The sequence below is a fragment of the Gymnoscopelus braueri genome (genome assembly GCF_963280865.1).
Source record: "Gymnoscopelus braueri genome assembly, chromosome: 1".
NCBI lineage: Eukaryota > Metazoa > Chordata > Actinopteri > Myctophiformes > Myctophidae > Gymnoscopelus > Gymnoscopelus braueri.
The window spans coordinates 33,270,221-33,291,483 of NC_137603.1; the positions used below are offsets into that span (position 1 = coordinate 33,270,221).

The window sequence follows — 21,263 nt, forward strand, 5'->3', positions numbered from 1 at the left end:
GGTTTTGTGTAGATTTTATTTATTTTTTTATGTTGTAACTGAAAAACGGGAGGGATTGTACCGCTAGTGACGTCACTTTCGGGGGGCAAATCAGTTTGGTCTGTTTTGAGACCAACTTACATAAAACCCCAGATATGCTGTGAAAGCCTGAGTGCTCAAACTGGGGTATTTTTGGGGATAGAAGAGAGGTAGGGGAGACCAAAAACACACAAAAAAGAAGAAAAAGTAAAAATTCATGGTGTAGTCCCTTTAAAAGTTGAAATATGGAGATGGAAACAATATTTCTGCCCGACAGCAACACTATCTTATAATTTAGCAACAGTGTCAAATGTGCAAAGAAGCAGAAGGCATACTGAAACACTTAGAATCGGCTGATTGTTTAGAACCGGACTCAAGAGCCACTGTGAAGGCCTAGCTGGGTTGTAAGGCCAGCTAGTCGTCCTGAATATGCCATCCGTGATTAACTGGGTTGTAAGGCCAACTAATCTCCTGCTACTCTGGAGAGAGTTAAGATGATCTTCGAGCGTCGCCGAGGACACTGGATTGTCTGATGAGCTATTCCTGATTGGGTCTATGTTGTTCACTCTGGAAGGGTTAAGACTGGGTCTAATGCCGATGATGAGATTAGTTCAACCCTGACATACGGCTTGTTTTATACCACTGAGGGTGGCTCCTGACATCACGGCGGTGATGTCAGGTGGTGTCAGGCATTCCCACATATGGAGCTGGCTATTTCTGTCATGCCCAAACCGGGGACTATGATGTCAGTCCTGGATGGTTCCGGTTATCTCCGTATATGGGGTTTCTAGAAGGAGTGTTCTGATGTCAGAGCTAGGTATGTTTTAGGAATCTCCTTTTCTAGCTATTCTATACTGTCAGACTTTGTCTCCATTTATGGGGATAGGCGAGTATGGGTGAGTATGCCCTGAATGTTCGTAACACATACAGTATATAGCAGTGGTTCTCAACCTTTTCTGGATCAGGGCCCAATTTAAAATGTTGAAAGTGTTTGTGGCCCACCCATCTGACCACTTAACATGGCAGCCTTTCGTTAAGATGGGTGCGCCACGCGCATTTCCTAATTTTGATTGATCAGTGAAACTTCTTTTCATTTTTCAAGGTTTTAAAGCCTCCAACCTCATAGTGGACCTCCAACCTCATAGTGAGCTTGGAGGTCCATTCAGCTGTTCTTATCAATTATGATCGATTCACCCAGCCCTGCTCTGTGGTAATTTGAGCCCAAAAATAATAAATAGTGAAGATTAGTGTGATCGCATTAGCGATCCCACAATAAGACACTGGCAACTGGTAGAACATCTGCAGACACCTGAATTATATGTTTGTCTGTTTCATAGGTCTCAATCTTCATTCAGCATCCACCAGTTGGCAAAAGATAAGAGTGTATGGACCCTTGGATGATTATTCGTTCTGTCTGTCTGTTTGTTTGTCTCAACTCAATGGTCTCTCTCTATATCTTTTCCTCCAAGGTGGAAAGACTGGTGATGCGAGGTTACTCTATATCTAGTATCTACTGTCTTCAGTGACAGTTACACACCTCCTCCACCAGGGGGAGAAAAGCAACAGCGCCTGGGATCCTTTGCAGTCGTGAAACACGTTTACCCGGAAGTATATTTGTGTGTTGTTTTATTTGTCTTTTTAGCCCATGTTTTTTCCAACCTGGAACAAAACAAACGTGATCAAAGGGCGCGGTGAAAAATGTCCTAAAAACGAGAGATATTGCCATAATTGGAGTCTCTACGGATGTCGATAAAAGAACAGTTGACGTCGGTGGAAGAGGAGATATTGTGGTGATAGCCTTGATTCAAGACTGACGATCTTGTGTGATGTTTGTTGAGTGAAGCTTGTCAGCAGTGGTGTAAAGTCACTAAGTAAGTACATTTACTCAAGTACTGTACTTAAGTACAATTCAGTACTCAGTACTTAAGTACAGTTTTTTTTTTTACTTTACTGTAGTATTTCCAAATTTCAATACTTTTACTTCTACTCCACTAACATCTCAGAGGCAAATATTGTACTTTTACTCCACTACAATTATTTGAAAACTTTAGTTTCTAGTTACTTTGTAGATTTAGATATTACTATTATTTAGATACTTTGGCAATTTGAAAATAGCAGATCTACAAGGTTGTGAGCTTGTAGATCTGCTATTTTCAAAGTATCTTTATACATGAAATTTGTAGAACTTGTTAAATGGGACCTTCTGCATAATTTACTACGTACGAGTACTTTTACTTTTGGTACTTTAAATACATTTTGATGCCAATACTTTTATACTGTTACCTAAGTAATTTTTGATTGCCAAACTTGTACTTGTAACAGAATATTTCTACAAAGGGTATTGATACTTTTACTTAAGTAAAACAATTTCCACAACTGCTTGTCAGGGTGTTTGTGTTGGAGCGCCTCAGTGCGGCTGCAGAGTTCATGTGCAACCGCTTCACTATAGGAACTGTGATGGAGCAACAAAGCATCAAACTACAGACTGCAGGTTTGTTAACACATCTACATGCGTTGAACACCAGCTTGTAGCCGAACAACATTTCCCAGTAGCTTCCTTGTGTAGTATCACTGCATACAGGTGTATCTGTTTATAGCAAGACCAATCAACTTGAGACCGACTTCCGACTGCGTCTACTGTTGTCCTAGTAGCGACATACCAAAGCCTATACCGCTTGTGCTATAACCACGACCCGCTTCTGTGACGAATGCGGAACTGCCTCTCGTCTACCAAAAACCATGGCCCGCTTCTGTGACGCACGTCCTAGTAACTACAGCTGTTGTACACAGGGGAAGTAAAAGTTCATATGAATGGCCTGTAGGTTCGCTGTTTTACCCCTGCTGGTGTCAGAAATATTTTTTCTCCATTCAAGTGGGTGGGTTTTTGACTAACTTTAGACCTGATTGTCTTACCTTTATAAACATTGTCATGAATACTATATGCTTCCAGTCGCAAGTTTAAAGTCTTCTTTCAATCACCATGATATGCGTTTTGGTGGTCCCATTAAAAAAAAAGATGATAAAGTAGGGTATGCTGTAGGAGCGGCGGGATGATTTGATTGACAAGCTACTAGAGATGGTCTACTCAGTTTTTTTGGAACCGATCACCTAAGTCTGATCATCCGATACCGATCCGATCATGTGGGGCAATATTATTTTTTAAATGTTTTTACTTTTTGTATTTTATTTAACTTGTATTTATTAATTAATTCACTCATGCATGTATTGGCTGGTCATCCAGGCCTATGAATTCCATTCTCGTGCTCCCCTTAGCCTTCTCACCGTGAGGGTTAAAGGACTGGGTGCTCTCTATAGTTCTTTGCACCAGCAGCGCCCGTGTTGACGTTTTCTCTGCCTTTCTTTTTTCGCTTTCTGCGGTCCGTTTAAGTTAATCGCCATGCTCCTCTTTGTGATCCTTCTTCAAGTGCCGAATTAAATTTGTTGTGTTGAAACTATTTGGCTTGTTTCCCCCACGAGGTACTTTACCCTCGCATATTTTGCAGATGGCGTGTATCGCATCGGTCTCAAGAAGTTCCATACCGCAGACATTTTCAAACCTGCATGCGTGCAGCAGAGCAGCGCAGCGAGATCATAACAAACACTTCTTCCTTCTTTTAAGGCGGCTGGTATTCAGCCAGCGTTTCACCGCCACCTTCGGATCCGGAGTGGTATCAAACCCTTGACATATATACGTCATGATCGGATCGGTGAATTTACCTTTTGATCGGAATGACCGATCAAATTATTTTCATTGATATCGGGCCAATCCGATCCATGGCCGATCGATCTGACCATCTCTACAAGCTACACAACCAATAGCAATTAATTCCCCGCCCCCGCTCTTGATTGACAAGCTACCCATTCCCAACCAATAGCATTCTTTCCGGTTGCGCAGGATATGACGCAATATACGAAGATGGCGGATTTGAAATTCCTTAACAATTGGCTTCATTTACGGTCTGTAGAAACCAATGGCGTCACTTTGTCCATTCATTTTTACAGTCTATGGTTGTAGTGTACACGGCAAAAAAAACACGTGGCTGGCCTTATTGTTTTTTCTATCACAATGCCAAAACATACCTATCTGATTCTTGTTTGGATGAAGAAACGTCAGACACTCCCTTTGCGTTGTGGACGTCGGTTGTTTTTGTTGTTGCTGAGAAACCGGAAGACAACCCCTCGTGACACTCTCTAAAAATACATTTATACGTTTTATAAATGCAAATATTTGCCATTGGAGTCTGAGTAAACATGTGTCAGGTGCAATAACTATTCAGCCCATTTAAAGCGGCAACATAACCACATCAATGAATGAATAAATAAATGTTAGCCCCTCACAGGATTTGAACTCTTCCCATTGCATAAATACACCAGACAGGTGCACAGTCTGGTGCGCCATTCTTCTCACACTGATTCATTAAAATAAACAACTCATAGAGTATACAACCAGCCATTAAAAAACTAAACAGACATGGTCGCCAGATTAACTTAACCTTAGCCACCACACTAATTTTAATGCTTTCCAACACGGCTGTTTAATACAGATTTTTTTCTAGATCGATTATTGACCAGTCAATTTTAAATGTGCTACAAATTATTGAGAGTTGATGTTTATGTAATCTAATCACCTGGAAATAGTATGTTTTAAGATGCAATTGCAGCTGCTGCACAGAAAAGGGCATTTCAAGGCATGTCCACTTCAAGTTAATGTTCAGGACAGCCCTAAATAATATCTCTCTCTGATACTCAGCACATGCGCGACACAGCCAGCAGGGGTTTACACTGACATCTACAACCAGTCGTCCTCAGAAGGTTCCCCTCCTGCTTTAAACAAGCTACCATTATTCCAGTACCGAAGAAGAGCAAAGTAACTGGTCTAAATGACTGGAGTAGAGTCTGCTCTAAGTAAAAGTAACTTTATTCCAGTCAATAGTTAAAGGGATATTTTGCTTTCAAACATGTTTGGGGGAGTTTTAACGTCTACTAAGGCTTTTGTGAGCACCCCGGAGAGATTTTAAGATGCTTGATTCAGTATTTACTATTTAGACATTGGATATTCATTTTATCGGACACCCCTCCTATACAAACCCATTGTAACTTCAAACTACATTTTAACCATGATAGATTCATCAAAAACACAGTCCTTATTTAATTATTTTATTAAGGTTTCGAGGCCTATCAGGCTCGAAGCCTTATTGAGATTGTCCCTTTTCTTCCGCCGTTTTTTCAGTTCTGGCCGGATCGGTGAATTTACCTTTTGATCGGAATGACCGATCAAATTATTTTCATTGATATCGGGCCAATCCGATCCATGGCCGATCGATCTGACCATCTCTACAAGCTACACAACCAATAGCAATTAATTCCCCGCCCCCGCTCTTGATTGACAAGCTACCCATTCCCAACCAATAGCATTCTTTCCGGTTGCGCAGGATATGACGCAATATACGAAGATGGCGGATTTGAAATTCCTTAACAATTGGCTTCATTTACGGTCTGTAGAAACCAATGGCGTCACTTTGTCCATTCATTTTTACAGTCTATGGTTGTAGTGTACACGGCAAAAAAAACACGTGGCTGGCCTTATTGTTTTTTCTATCACAATGCCAAAACATACCTATCTGATTCTTGTTTGGATGAAGAAACGTCAGACACTCCCTTTGCGTTGTGGACGTCGGTTGTTTTTGTTGTTGCTGAGAAACCGGAAGACAACCCCTCGTGACACTCTCTAAAAATACATTTATACGTTTTATAAATGCAAATATTTGCCATTGGAGTCTGAGTAAACATGTGTCAGGTGCAATAACTATTCAGCCCATTTAAAGCGGCAACATAACCACATCAATGAATGAATAAATAAATGTTAGCCCCTCACAGGATTTGAACTCTTCCCATTGCATAAATACACCAGACAGGTGCACAGTCTGGTGCGCCATTCTTCTCACACTGATTCATTAAAATAAACAACTCATAGAGTATACAACCAGCCATTAAAAAACTAAACAGACATGGTCGCCAGATTAACTTAACCTTAGCCACCACACTAATTTTAATGCTTTCCAACACGGCTGTTTAATACAGATTTTTTTCTAGATCGATTATTGACCAGTCAATTTTAAATGTGCTACAAATTATTGAGAGTTGATGTTTATGTAATCTAATCACCTGGAAATAGTATGTTTTAAGATGCAATTGCAGCTGCTGCACAGAAAAGGGCATTTCAAGGCATGTCCACTTCAAGTTAATGTTCAGGACAGCCCTAAATAATATCTCTCTCTGATACTCAGCACATGCGCGACACAGCCAGCAGGGGTTTACACTGACATCTACAACCAGTCGTCCTCAGAAGGTTCCCCTCCTGCTTTAAACAAGCTACCATTATTCCAGTACCGAAGAAGAGCAAAGTAACTGGTCTAAATGACTGGAGTAGAGTCTGCTCTAAGTAAAAGTAACTTTATTCCAGTCAATAGTTAAAGGGATATTTTGCTTTCAAACATGTTTGGGGGAGTTTTAACGTCTACTAAGGCTTTTGTGAGCACCCCGGAGAGATTTTAAGATGCTTGATTCAGTATTTACTATTTAGATATTGGATATTCATTTTATCGGACACCCCTCCTATACAAACCCATTGTAACTTCAAACTACATTTTAACCATGATAGATTCATCAAAAACACAGTCCTTATTTAATTATTTTATTAAGGTTTCGAGGCCTATCAGGCTCGAAGCCTTATTGAGATTGTCCCTTTTCTTCCGCCGTTTTTTCAGTTCTGGCCCAACCGTGCATACGCTTTTTACGAAACTCAGCAATATGGTAGAGGGCTATGCCAAACGGCGAAGACCCGAAACTCACAACCATCGGCCAAAGGGTGGCGCTGTAGCACTCAATAAAAATATGCCAACTTTGAACAGGTACAACTCATGCCCTGTTTGACCTACAGCCATGAAACTCGATACACACATGCGTCTCCTCATGCCTAACAACTTTCACATTTTGACTTTTGACCTCTGACCTTTAGATCTCCCACCATTTTGAATTATATGAAAAGCAGTTAAAACCTATCTCCCCCTGGGATTTTTGAGCAATCTGCACGAAACTGTCTACACATGAACTTTGGACCTATGCCGACAAACGCACAAAGCGGATTTTCCATAAGTAAAAACGTTAAGCTTTTATGAGCCAATTAATATTGCAGTTTTATGACAATTATTCATCTGCCCCTAACACGTTCATGCAGACTCACATTTGTTTGAAACTTTGCAATAATGTAGAGGGTCATTCCAAGTATCACTGAAACCAATCTTATAGCAATTTTTTTTAAATGCAAACTTTAAACAGGCAAAAGTCATGCCTCGTTTGGCCGACAGCCATTAAACCTGCTTACACATGTGCCTTGACTCATGAGGAACATATCTATCACTTTGACCTGTAAGCTCCGCCCTTAGATTGTCTGCAATTTTGAGCAGTTTGAAAAACATTTAAACCCAGGATTTCTGAGCAATTTGCGTGAAAGTGTGTCATCTGTGTGAACTCCCTTTTCACCAGTTCAGGTCTGTTGGTCCAATGGCTTAACTATTTAACTGCCAAAGACGTTTATAAACGTCTTTGGGCCTTCAGCTATTGCCTGCCAAAGACGTTAAAAAACGTCAACAAAAAAAAAAATCTAAAAAGATTCTCTAATTATTTAGTATTGACACTCTTTCGATATTCCAAACGAATAAGGAGATAACAATTTCCAAAGATTTGCTGCTCCATCCACTTCAATGTTAAAATTCAAACGGACAAACAATTCACATTGTTTTTTGGTTTGAAACTACTGGTTTTGAGCTATTTTCAAACCTCAAACAACACATGACAACAAGGTCATAATGACCTCGTTGACATTTGTGAAACCACACCTGAATCTCATCTGTGATTAGAAATTATCTGGGATCAATCATACTGGAGAAAAATATTCTGTGGCTATGCGAAAAGGTACCAAAATCGTTCAAAACCCTGGCAGAGGCTACAGACTTTTTGAAAAAACTCTGGCAGTCAATGTGTAATCATCTGCCTTGAAACCACGGGTTGCCGGTTCGAATCCCACCTCATGTAGACTTCATTATAATTGCATTGCACACAACATGACTGTATCAATGAATACATGTGCAATTGTTAAAGATAATGGGAAATGCTTATTTGAAAGTAGTTATTTTCAATGTATGACGTACTTCATTCGCCCTTTTGTTTTGTTGGATTCTCCTTTCTCACTGTCTGAGGCTGTGGATTGAATAGCTTGATCAGTAGAGTGTGAGCCTCATGTGCCGAAGGTCCCCGGTTCAAACCCCACTCATTACAGTTTACATTTAAATTGCATTGTACAAAACATGACCCTGTTAATTCAGACATGTGCAATTTTTAAACAATAACCTGAAAAGCTTTTTTGAGAGTAGTTGTTTTTCATGTATGACATACTTTCTTGTGAAAATAGCCGATCTACAATCTCACAACTTTTCAGATAGCAACGTGTTGTGAGCTTGTAGATCGACTATTTTCACTAGTTTCCATTCCGAGGAGACAAAAAAAAAACTTTATTGGTAAATGTTTTGTGAACCAGTGATCTACAGTAGTTAGCGAAACAGAGGCTTGGTTCATAACGGACGGAAAAACCTATAGATATCAACAGACACCATCAGGGAGGCCATATCTCTAGCTCAATGAGAAGGGAGGCAGCCTGTGAATCCATAGGTCGCTGGTTCGATCCCTGTCCCCAACAATGTGTTGAAGTGATCATCATTTGGAATTCTTCATTTTACAAATAGTGTTTCTTGAGGTTAGGTCGTTGTTTTACTGAGGTTAAGGTTAGTGAGGGTGGGTATAGAAAAGAGTCATCTAGTCAGCAATCTTCCCCCTATTTAGGGGCGGCCATAGCTGAGTGGTTAGTGAGCCCGCCTAGGGAGCCAGAGGCCCTGGTTGCCCCAGGTACGATTCCAGGCCAGGCCAGCAAATGTGTCGATGAAATGAAATTTGTCCCTGAGCAAGACTCTTAACCCCTAATTGCTCACAGGCCCTCATTGGAAACAAGACCGCAAGGACTTTCATGAACGGACCTGTTAAAGGAATTTTCCTTATCCTTATCCTTTACACTGTCTACCCGCAAGTCTGTAGGTCCCTGGTTCAAACCCCAATTTAACCAGTCCAAATATAATTTACTGAACAAAAATCATGACTTTGTTAATTAATGCATGTTCACACTGCCTCTCTCTCTCTCTCTCTCTCTCTCTGCCTCTCTCTCTCCCGCTCTCTCTTTAACTGTCTCTCTCTCTCTGCCTCTCTCTCTCTGCGCCTCTCTCTCCCTCCCTCTCTCTCTCTCTCTCTCTCTCTCTCTCTCTCTCTCTCTCTCTCTCTCTCTCTCTCTCTCTCTCTCTCTCTCTCTCTCTCTCTCTCTCTCTCTCTCCCCCTCCCTCTCTCTCTAACTGCCTCTCTTTCTCTCTCTCGCTCTCTCTCTCTCTCTGCCTGCCTCTTCCTGCCTCTGCCTTATCCCTCGAAACCGCTTATTGCTGCTTGCAGCTATATTTGTATTTAATTTTCAATTCAATTGAGGTGAGATCAGCGTACACCCCTTTTTATGTCTGTGCGAGGTTGATAAATGAGGGCCACTGTCCCTCTTATTTACTCAGACTACATTTTCATTTACACACAGTTTTCTCTCATGTTATCTTTTGCCTAGACTTCCTGCACTTCCCTGTGTGTAAAGAGGAGGTTTCCCCTGAACAACAGGAGAGGCACCCCAGTCTGGTCCGGGAGGACCCTGCACGGCCTGCAGAGCCTCCACAGATTAAAGAGGAACCGGGGGAGCTACTTCAAAGACCAGAGAAGACTGATGAGTCAACGTTGACATTACAAGCAGTGAAAAGTGAAGATGATGATGAAAGCAGAGAGACAGAGCCTCTAGAGGCGGATGGAACAACGTTGACATTACTAGCAGTGAAAAGTGAAGATGATGAGGATGAAAGCAGAGAGACAGAGCCTCTAGAGGCGGATGGAACAACGTTGACATTACTAGCAGTGAAATGTGAAGATGATGAGGATGAAAGCAGAGAGACAGAGCCTCTAGAGGCGGATGGAACAACGTTGTCATTACAAGCAGTGAAAAGTGAAGATGATGATGAAAGCAGAGAGACAGAGCCTCTAGAGGCGGATGGAACAACGTTGACATTACTAGCAGTGAAAAGTGAAGATGATGATGATGAAAAGGGAGAGACAAAGCCTCTAGCCAGCATCTCAACTGTACACATGAAAACACAAGCTGATGAACAAGATTGTGAAACATCACAACCAACTAGTGATGAGCTCCTCTCTTCACACAGTTCTGAATCTGACATCACTGATGACAGTGATGAGTGGGAGGAGACTAGGGAAAATCTGTTGGCTTTAAACACACCGAAATCACACAAGACACGAAAAGTCGAAGGACAAAAAAAGTCTTTGAGCAAAAAGCTATCCCAGGACCTGAAACAAACTCCATCCACGAGGAGCCACACAGGGAAGAACAGCTTTAGTTGTACAGAGTGTGGCAAAAAGTTTAAACGAAAGGAACATCTGAAATTGCACACAAGGATTCATACAGGGGAAAAGCCATTTACGTGTACAGTTTGTGACTATGGCTGTGGTTACATGAGCGATATGAAAAAACACATGAGGACTCATACAGGGGAAAGACCCTTTAGTTGTATAGTTTGTAACAAAGACTTTGGTCAAATGTGTACCCTGAAACAACACATGAGGATTCATACAGGGGAAAAGCCCTATACGTGTAAAGTTTGTGGCAAAGGCTATGGTCACATGGGTGATCTTAAAAAACACATGAGGACTCATACAGGGGAAAAGCCCTTTACTTGTTCAGTTTGCAGCAAAGGCTTTTGTCAAAAGGTTCATCTAAAGTCACACATGAGGACTCATACAGGGGGAAAGCCCATTTCTTGTGCAGTCTGTGGCAAAGGTTATAATCACGCGAGTAATTTAAAATCACACATGAGGAGTCATACAGGGGGAAAGCCTATTACTTGTACAGTTTGTGACAAAGTCTATAGTCACACGACTAATATGAAAAGACACATGAGGTCCCATACAGGGGGTAAAAACCTACTTCATCATACAAGACTGTCACGCAGTACTGAAAATTGCAGATCTACAAGATCACAGCAACACGTGAGCTAGATCTGCTATTTTCACTATTTAAAAAATGATTTTAAAATAATAAAAAAGGAACGGTCTGGGACATACAAGGTTTTCACCCAACAGCAACCATATGACAATTTGTTGCTTTTATTCGGAAGATAGGTCTAATACAGAATGACTTTGTCACTGACCACATAAGAGCGGAGTGTCGACGTACAAACGTGCTATTCAGAGACGACTGTTCTCACCTCGGTGTATATGTGGAAACTTCTTCTCGAACGGCAGCAGCGTGTCTCCTTCCATCTCCGTTCTGCCATGGAGATGGGATCAAAGGTTGTAATAAAAGCAGGTGCAAAGCAGGTTGGATGTGAAAATCAGGGAAACATGAAACCTAAATAGGAGCTAGTAGATCTGCTATTCACTACGCAGGGGTTGACACTAAGGTCTCAGAGGCACTTGCCCGTCGGGCAAGTGCAGGTCATGTTCTACTTGCCCACAGGTCTTGCCCACTTGCCCGAAAAGTAAATCGTCCTTTATAAAATGATGGTAAAATTAGAATTACCGTTCAATTTAACACATTTTTTACTTTCTACTTGTGAATTATGGGGCTGCACGATAAAAAATGTCATACCTCAATATTTATGCCAAGTATCTAAATAGCAATGAATATGACTATGGTTAACACTTGTTATTTTATATTTTTAAGTGTAGCAACAGTGAAAACAGCACATTATAGGCCAACAGTGCTCTTATTTTACATTCCACAGACCATTTTGAAGTCCATACAAATAAATAAATGTTTTGATGGATAAATGCAAATGATGAAATCATATATTGTCGTTGTCGGGAAGAAACCTTGTATTTCCATATTTCAATGGTTTTGTAAAATATGTTTGTTCATAAATGCCCTACTTCATCATTCAAGAGTGTCGCACTATAAGAGTAAAATAGCAGATCTACAAGCTCCCAACGTGTCGAGATACAATGCATTGTGAGCTTGTAGATCAGCTATTTTCACTATTTTTATTTTTGTTCTTTTTTTTTTAAGGATATACAAGGTTTCCACCTGACAGCAACGTTATATAGCCTATATATGGTTCTGTATCAGTATATCAGTCAGTTTTATCAGATTTCATTCCAATTGGCTGCCTATGAATTTCACAGGCCTGGGTAGACAACCTGGCCTGGCGGGGATCTGCGCACCAAGCACAGCAGCTGCACACAATTAACTTAATGAGGGATCTTGCGACTAGTTTTGCACACCAAAAACTGCTCAAACAATGTCAAACTGTCATGATTCTAGCTGTTGAAACCTTCCTCTTTGGATTATCGTTTAAAAAAGGAACAGAACATGGCTGTTTTTAAAGGATTATATTTATTTCTTGTCCGTCAGAGCCGTGAGGGCACAGCTTCTTTCTTATTTGAATGATAGCATAAACTTTGAAGTTGTTTCCAGTAATTAATTTCTATTGCTGGCTGGATCTCTCATAAGTTTGGGATTTGACTGTATTTTGTCACATTTAAAACGTCGGGTTGTTTAGCCTACCGTTTGATATGCACAGATGCACTGGCATTGACAATCCATGAGATGGCTGCTAAGCAGTTCACTTGTGTTATACCTCTACTGGTTAGTTCTAGTAGAATGGCAGTTCCAACGTTCTAAAAGACAAGTGTAGGGGAAATGAATGATGATAAAAAATAAAAAAACATCGGGCCACATCGGTGAAATAATGGCCAATGTTGCGGTTTGGCTCTACTCATAAGAGCCACTGCACGTAAAGTGTGTGTGTGTGTTAAACAAAGTGTGTGTGCGTGGGAGGGAAGGACAGAGAGGGAAGACAAGAGGGCGGGGGGCAGAGTGCTTTGGCCACGTTCATGTGTTTAGACAGATATCTCATGTTGTGTTTATAGTGAACAAAAGATGGTTGCGTCCCCACTGCCACTCAAGCGCGCACTTGCCCTGTAGGGCAGGCTGAAAGCTAACTCCACCTGCCCGCAAGTTTTATTTACCTGCCCCGGGCAGTCGGGCAGGCGTTAGTGTCAATCCCTGTTACGTAACTGGCATAGAGGACAACACCACTTTGCTATGTCACCTATGTGTTAACTAGTCTTATGTAAGATATACTGTGAAGTAGGGTTGGGTGATGTGCGCAAAATCAGATGTAATTCTTCCCGAACTGTGACATAGTGATAATATTGTGGGAATGATACTGGTGCTTCCATAAAATATTTACTCAATGAGATTTTTATAATCAGTAATGCCCTGCCGGCATTCTCATATCATAGGGTCCATGGTTGTGCACACAACAACATTTTAATCTAAAATTATGTTTTGGTATGTGTCCATAAAGTTTAACACTGGTGTCCCAGCCAGTGCTGCATGTGAGCAGCTTTTCAGTGTTGGCAAGGATGTTTTCATTGCCAAACGGAACCGCCTATCTGATAAGAACTTGGAGAGACTGCTGCATGTGTCGCATTTTTTACACCCGAATAATTAAATACAAAGTGCAGACAATAAGTGTCATTACAGTTTTATGCTAAAAGATAGACAATCAAATGCCATGTAACAGTATCCTCAACAGATCCTCTTTTTTTGTGTAAGTCTCGTCTTTCTTTACTTTAGGAACACAGATGTTTACTAAAGAAAATGTCAACCTTTTTTAAATAAAACTCAGTTGAGAGGCATATTTCTGCTGGCATGTGACTTTTTTGTAGGATATTATATTTAGTTTCATATACACCACATGTACATTCTCAATTTAACGCCGAAAATACTTTTTCTATGTACAGTAACATGCTACATTTCTCCAGGGGTAGAAATGTAGCTTGATAAAGCTACTGCCATGGTGAACTACTTGTAGCTTTACAAGCTACGCTTTCAAAGCTTTCAAACACTGCGTTTCTGTCTCGTAATCTGTGCAAACGATTGAATTTATTTGTCCCTCTTAGATTGGATTCGAGGATATGTGTACACTGTGCCTGTATTTTTTTGTGTGAAAATTAGTCAATTGCTGACTCTCACTTTCCTATTTTTGGTCGCAACCAAACAGAATTGAGTTGGTGGTGCGCTATATCTGTGAGTACACCCATGTCCTTGTAAAATCCATGATAAATGTTGAGAGTAATAAAACAAAGTGGAACTTGTTTCTACCAGTGTGTGGACTTTATTTTCCTTTATGTCTCGTAATCTTCCATCATTTGAGACACTGGCAGGAAAGGCTTGGTGCAAAAGGACAGTTGTGGAACTTCTTCCTTACTTTTTCTATATAAATTTGGAAAGCTCATGTACTGATTATTTTGTTTTTATAACTTATGGTCAAGTACGTTGAAACGTGAAAAAAACTTGAGTTTTACTGATTAAAAAGCAATTAAAGAAAAGCTTGTGAATAAAGAGGATTTCATTGGTGCTACAATCTGGGCCTTCGGGATGGCCATATTATGTAATACCTTAACCACATGAACCCTTTTTCGATTGATTGAATACTTTATTTAGAAGATTGCAGGAAAAAAATAACATGAAAGTACAGTTCAAATACAGGGTCAACTAAATAGGATTAGAAAAGCCCAATAAAGCTAATGGCTTCTTTCAATTGGGGTCCTTTTGTACTCATTTCAATTCATCCTCCCTAACCTAACCCTATTCTGGGTATGTAATAATCGGTGACCATTTGAAAAAATTGGCAGATCTACAAGCTCACAATGCATCTCAAGATAATGTGCTGTGAACTTGTAGAATTATTGCAGGGGAAACGATTTAGGAGACCATGGATGGAGCCCCTGGGGGACCCTGGTCAACAAAGTCTATGTGTAGGGTTTAAGTTGTTACGTCCGTGGTTACAGACAGGTTTGTGAACTGTTGCGATAAAATAAGGTTAAACAATGGAATACAACCCCACCCTAAGGACTACTAACCATTGAGTTTCCCTCACTATCTGTACCGAGTAGACCACTAGACCTACTGCACATATAAACAGAACTGCTACCTCTAAACACATTTAAAATCTGAAGCTTTTTTGTATACTATTTAAATAGTTTTGAGACAATGCTGCTAATTGTCCCAAAAGTGACTGCATTTTTTTTGCTGCTATCTTTTTCAAAAAACTTTATAGGCCTACCCTGTATACATAACATGTATATAACGACACAATGTGACATAGCTCCGTTTAACACAATGCTGAACCCCCTCCAACTGTATATTCTTTCCCCATTTTCTTAACTTGTTTTCATTGTTTTAACACTTGCTTTGGCAATGCAAACGTATGTTTTCTCATGCCTTTGAATTGAACTGAAATTTAATTGACATGGAGTTGACACCCAAGACTGAGATCAAGGTGGACATACAATCCAATATGATGGTGACAGGGTAGATGGAGCAAAGTGAAGTCACGTGTATGAATTTCTGAACACGAAACGGGAGAGGGAGTGAGTAATGGCGTTGCGGTGTTGGGGACAGCTACTCGGATGATGAAATTGTTGTTGACAGAAATAAAGATAAGGCTTCTGAGGAGAGCCATGATGGGAAGTGAGGAGGAGTGACCATTGTTGATGATGGATGTGAGAAAAAGAAAAAGCACTATGACAGGTAGGCATGGCGAGGAGGGGAAGAACAATGGGAGGACTAGTTATCAGAAGTGACTGGAATCAGGTGAGAGCGGGAGGAGTTACAGTATACAGATTGATGACAGGCGAGTGAGAGGAGAGCGTGTGAAATGAGGAGAGCAGGACAGGAATTGTTTCAGTTGAATGGTCAGGTTGGCGGGGGAGGAGATGTTGTCAGACGATATCCCCTCCTGGTTTTGGTTTTATTTATTTTTTAAAACCGAACCCTGCGTATTGTCATGCAGTTTGCGAATGAAATAGGCTACTATATTTTGATAAAATAAAACAATGCGGTTGCCATGAGTTTTCCTCAAACGGCTCACTGTGAAGGCTTTGATCACAATTCAATTCAATTTTATTAAAGTGTCAAATCACAACAAGTTGTCTCAAGACACTTTACATGTAGAGAAGAGACCCGACAATCCCACCCTGAGCAAGCAATTTTGCGACAGTGGCAACGAAAAACTCCCTCTTAACTGGAAGAAACGTCAGGCAGACCCTAGGCTCTAGGGTGGTGGCCTTCTGCCTCGACCGTGTTTTCTTTTTCTTGGTGTTTCTTGGTATGAGGAAGCACATTCACCCGCAGCCAGCTTCGTGCTTTGATTATTCGGTCATGCTCCAGGAAGTAGGCTACAATATTATATGTCAATTCCAGTAAAAACTGTCAAACTGGTTTTGATTGATAGTATCTTTCAGCACAGTAAACAAACTCAGGTTGGTGCTTATTTTACAGTATTCACTTAACAATGACAATGAAGTCTCAGCTATTAGATATGAATGCCAACACCTACATTAGCACCTACATTATCCCTGAGATTTGGGAGGGAAGTCATTTGGGAGCTTTGCAATGAAAAAAAGCAGAATTTTCTTACAACATAAAAGCAACTACAAAATGTTGAGGAGCCACATGGTTTAGTTATTTTTAAGAAAGTACCAGTAATTCTTGTAACATTTTCAAGACAGTTTCACTAAACATGTCAATATACATTTTGAAACTCATATTTAAATAATGTTTATATGTCTGTGAGATTGCAGTTGCAGGTTGAAGTCCAGTGTTTTAGCAACACAATGTGTAGCCTACTTCAACAGCAGTTTGCAGCTTGTACCTGAACTAGAAGTTCTGCCCGCTACGCGGGCAGAACGTCTAGTACCCCCCCCCCCAACCCCCCCAAAGAAAATATCGTTTTGGGGTACAAAATCATGGGATAAAAAAATATATATATATATATATATACCCAGAGGGTCCGCCCCCCCCCCCCCCCTTAGGGGTCCCTTCGCCGTGACCTACAGACACGGCGAAGGAAAACTGTAAAGCCACAGCCACACATGCAAGATGTTGCACATGAACTCTGCAGCCGCACTGAAGCGCTCCAACACAAACACTCTGACATTAAGCTGCACACAACAAACATCAGCAGCACACACAACATTCACCACAATGACAAACAAATTACGTCTGCGCAAAAATAAGCGAGGGCTCGCTTATTTTGGGGTTCAAAAATCGTGGGGTAAAAATTTACCCCCAAAAGGTTTTTAAATGTTTTAAAATAATTTTACTCCCAGGGGGTCCGTGGACCCCCTGGGAGTCTTGGGACCCCCGCGAGACATCGCGGACCCCCGTGAAACATCGCGACCCCCGTGAAACATCGCGGACCCCATCGGCTGTTTTTTTTTGCACTACAAAGCCTTGACTACAGCACAACAGGTGTGTGTGCGTGTGTGTGTGTGTGTGTGTGTGTGTGTGTGTGTGTGTGTGCACCGTTTTTCCCCGTCAGCCAATTGCAGTGCATTTTTGCCACCTCCGCGACTAATGTGACGCAACGGGACTTTTGAGATGGCTATTCGGATACATGCGTGTGACTGGCCGCCCCTGCCGGTTCTCTGAATTTTTATTTTTAAATAGGCTCTGTCATGATTAATTGACCACACTTATGAAGTGAAACAACTAAATTCTATCCAAACGATATCTTATAAGTAAATTCCGTGCCTCAAAGAAGAAGTTTGAGAGCTTTTTGAAGTTGAAAAGTGCGGAGAAAGCTGGCCACAGAAACAATGGACAGAAACAATGGCTGCCGTTCGTGTTTGGTCGGCTGCACTCTGAGCCATTCGGGCTCACTCGAACTCGCCACCTGATTGGCCAACTTTTGCTGTCAATCACAGAACGATGAGCGACGATGCTGATAGGCTCGGAGAGTGAGGTTGGGTTGCCATGTCCAGGTGTTGTAAGCGTGAAGTGGGTGTAAATTGGTTAGAGAAAGTGCGTCGACGCATGCGCAGTGCGCAGCTTTGTGTTTTTTCATGAAGCTGGTTGCTTGTTGCTCGCGCACGATCTGGCAACAGCGGTGCATACGCATGCGCAGTGCTCAGTTTTTTTTTTTTTTCGTTCCCACTTCGTTCCCAGTTACCGCAAGTTTGCCAATTGTAATATAGATGAGTGAGTGACACATACACCCCTCTGGATTGTCTTCATTCTTGAGGAGGCAATAATAAACTAAAAGAGATATTGTGTCGTCCACATTTCGATCTATTCAGATCTTCATCAGGACAGAGACACATACCGATCTATCCAGATGAAGATAGAATCAGAATAGATCGAAACGTTGACGACGCAATATAAATACAGCGGAGCTTTTTCAGCATCACCTGTGTGCAGACTATTCTCTTTTATGATACTTTTGCTTGTCTTGCACCTGGGCCACGGATGTGCGCGCACCACTTTCCTCAGGCAATAATAATCTAACCGTGTTAGAGATAAGTGTCGTAACACTTATCTCAACCAGTGTTTATGTTTGTGTGCATGCACTTGCAACTTAAGTGTTACACGTAATGATTTGAGGCTATGAATAATTCATAGCCTCAAGGAACTATGGCCTTATCTTGAAAAACATTTTAAAATAGTGAAAATCTACATCGACACTTTTCAAAATAGCAAAAAATACCAAAAAGGTATAGACATAAGGGGTAAGGCAAGTTAGGGCCCATATGTGTAATTGCGTCCCCATGCACATAAATAAGCATGTGTGAACTGAGAAGTGAGAACTTTGAATGACAGCTCAATTAGTTTCAGTGGAGCAGGATCAGGTTCCCAGCATTGTGTGCGACAGAAACGGGTGCATTGTCATTGGTGGCATTGCAATGTGTCAAGTGTGATTTATTGCAGATACATTTACAGAACTTATAAAGCCATGCCATGTGTTTCTGTATTATTATAATCAGTAACCCATTGCTCCTTCAGTAGTCTGGAAAAAAGCATTTATCAGAAATTGAAAATGTCCCTCATTTGGCCATAACGTTTGATAAAGAATTCTTGAATGACTTTCGTAATCAAGTAATGAAGTTAAAGATGAGCTGTTTAACACCTTGTTTATAATCTGTTTATCACCTAACCATTTTAGTGAAATCTTGTATGAACAAGTTGGTTTTTCCCCTCTCAGTCAGTTGATACCAACATTTTACAAAGTAGAAACATACCAGACCACTCCCTGACTGGATTGCACTCCGGCTTCTCACTGTTAGCTATGATGTAGGAAATATTGCTATAGTTTCGGTGACATTTCTGAGAGAAAGAAACTCATTCTTTAGACATTAGGAAAGAAAAGCTTACATAACAGGTGAGCTTTGTGTGTCAAGGTGAACATTATCAGTGCGATTTTGGGCAGTTTAGCGACGGGAGGACAGTCTTTGTACAGTTCTATATGACTCCGCGGCAGAGAAAAAAACATTGGCTACAAACTGTATGGAGGTCAAGATGAAACACATCAAAATGGCAAAATGACATTTAAGGTGAACTTGGAACTCCGTGGACAACAATCAGAGCTGCTGAAAGATCAGATTGATTAACAAAAAAAATGCTTTCAATGGCACTATGCCACTAATTTTGTGGATTTGTGGCTCCTACATGTTGGTGGGGTGCCCGGGTGCCTGTTCAGTGAGACACTAAATTGGGAAGAATAGCATGTTCCTCCACATGTGTTACGTCCTCCCAGTTAAACTCATCACTGTCAGATGACAAGAAGTGGCTGGCAAATTCATGGTGGAGACCAGGGCAGGAATTTAAGGCCATGGCCGCTGTGGACTCTCAGTTTGGCCTTCTGACCCTCAAAAAATTATCTGCCCTGAGGCCTCAGTGGCCTTCCCACACGGCCCCAGCTGATTATAGTGTCAATATATATATTTGTTTCAGTGTGTTTGGTTGAGATTGTGAAATCTTAACACCCCCTTCCACAGCTCCATCCTCAAAAGGGTCCAGTGATGCTGATCCAGGGCTGAGCATGTATGAACTCAGTCAGTACTGCCCTTTTCTTCATTTATTTCACTGATAGTTAAACTATCAAATGAATGAATGTATTTAAATTCATTATTTATGTGGCCTTACAGTCCTTGTTTTATTTGATGGCCTTCCTCCCCCTGGCATGTGGCCTCAACAAATACTGTATACAACACCAAAGGAAAATGACGAAATTCCAGCCCTGGTGGAGACACATGGTTGTCAAAATGCTCCCTGACACAAGATTCCAGAACAATGGAACTTGATTATCTTCCAAACGATGCTGTTCATGAAGCATGTGGTTTTACTGGTCAGTCATACTCTTCATATTTCACTCGTTTTATTTCCTTGTGACAAGATATATAAGAGGCTGTTTATGAGATTGACATATAGAGCCAGCGAGCAAACTGCAACAACCATGTCTGCGGTCACATTGTTTCTGCACTTGTTCATTCTGGTCCCGTTTACGACTGCATACCCATATACCCATTATAGGTACTATGGGGGATCTGTGACCTTCACCCCTAAAGGACATTCAGATGGAACATATACGGTATGTATTGTATTGTATTGTTATAATTATTATTGTTGTTTTTAGTTATTGTTAGTGTCGAGCAGAAACCTTTTGTCTCCATATTTCATGCTTTCAAAGTTTTTCACAAATTGATGCCCTATATACTTGATATGGGATATGGGTAGCTCAGTCGGTATAGAGCTCTCGCCTTTGGACCACAGGGTCATGGGTTCGATCCCTACTCAGCATATCACGGGTTGGGCGCAGCATATAGTGCAGTAAGTACTGGGAGCTGACCTCAGCAATCCATCTCCCAGGGGTCTAACGCATTCTAACAGGGATAGACTCCCGTGTTCTCGGCTGATACTGACAATAAGCCCCTCCGACCTACTTACTTACTTACTTGATATGATAGGGTGGTGAAAAGCTCAACAGCATTGTGATCTTGTAGATCGTCTATTTTTGCTTTTTGCTTTAAATATTTGAATTTTTTTAATAACTTCATTGGATTAAATGGAACACATCAGGATCTTGGTTTCCATCCAACTATGCTATGCAGGATCTACATCACTGTGCTATTTTCACACATGCATCTAGTATGAAAATATTCCCATTTAAAAAGCATGACAAATATGACATTTTGTGGAAAATCCATATTGCAATTGACACTGCTGAGAATTTGTATATTGTTACAGTGTGATTTCA

The 21,263-nt window shown here is 41.0% G+C and overlaps 2 protein-coding genes across 3 annotated transcripts in view; both read left to right on the top strand.

Annotated features, from left to right (window-relative positions):
- Window positions 1–1,671: 1,671 nt before the first annotated feature.
- LOC308085819 (uncharacterized protein) lies at window positions 1,672–14,266 on the top strand. 2 transcript variants are annotated; one of them, XR_013933216.1, is made up of 4 exons: window positions 1,672–1,889; window positions 2,406–2,509; window positions 9,728–11,621; window positions 13,246–14,266. XR_013933216.1 is itself a non-coding variant. In XM_080429129.1 (3 exons), the coding sequence occupies exons 2-3, from the start codon at window positions 2,446–2,448 to the stop codon at window positions 11,215–11,217; spliced, it is 1,554 nt and encodes a 517-aa protein (XP_080285255.1). In that variant the 5' UTR covers window positions 1,672–1,889; window positions 2,406–2,445; the 3' UTR covers window positions 11,218–14,266. The 2 variants fall into 2 exon arrangements, 1 of the variants encoding a protein (XP_080285255.1); XM_080429129.1 differs by having other exon boundaries at window positions 9,728–14,266.
- Window positions 14,267–20,418: 6,152 nt separating this feature from the next.
- Window positions 20,419–21,263, top strand: part of LOC308090399 (uncharacterized protein) — a 13,421-nt gene continuing 12,576 nt past the window's right edge. The window contains exon 1 of the mRNA XM_080435557.1: window positions 20,419–20,597. Coding sequence (XP_080291683.1) covers window positions 20,421–20,597 — 177 coding nt within the window. The 5' untranslated portion in view covers window positions 20,419–20,420. The remainder of the gene's footprint in view (window positions 20,598–21,263) is intronic.

What these genes read in the sequence shown, in the direction of transcription:
- LOC308085819 (XM_080429129.1), top strand. Translation starts at nt 2,446, where the DNA reads ATGTGCAACCGCTTCACTATAGGAACTGTGATGGAGCAACAAAGCATC. An exon ending in CATCAAACTACAGACTGCAG is followed by an intron (nt 2,510 to 9,727) that starts GTTTGTTAACAC and finishes TCTTTTGCCTAG; the next exon opens with ACTTCCTGCACTTCCCTGTG.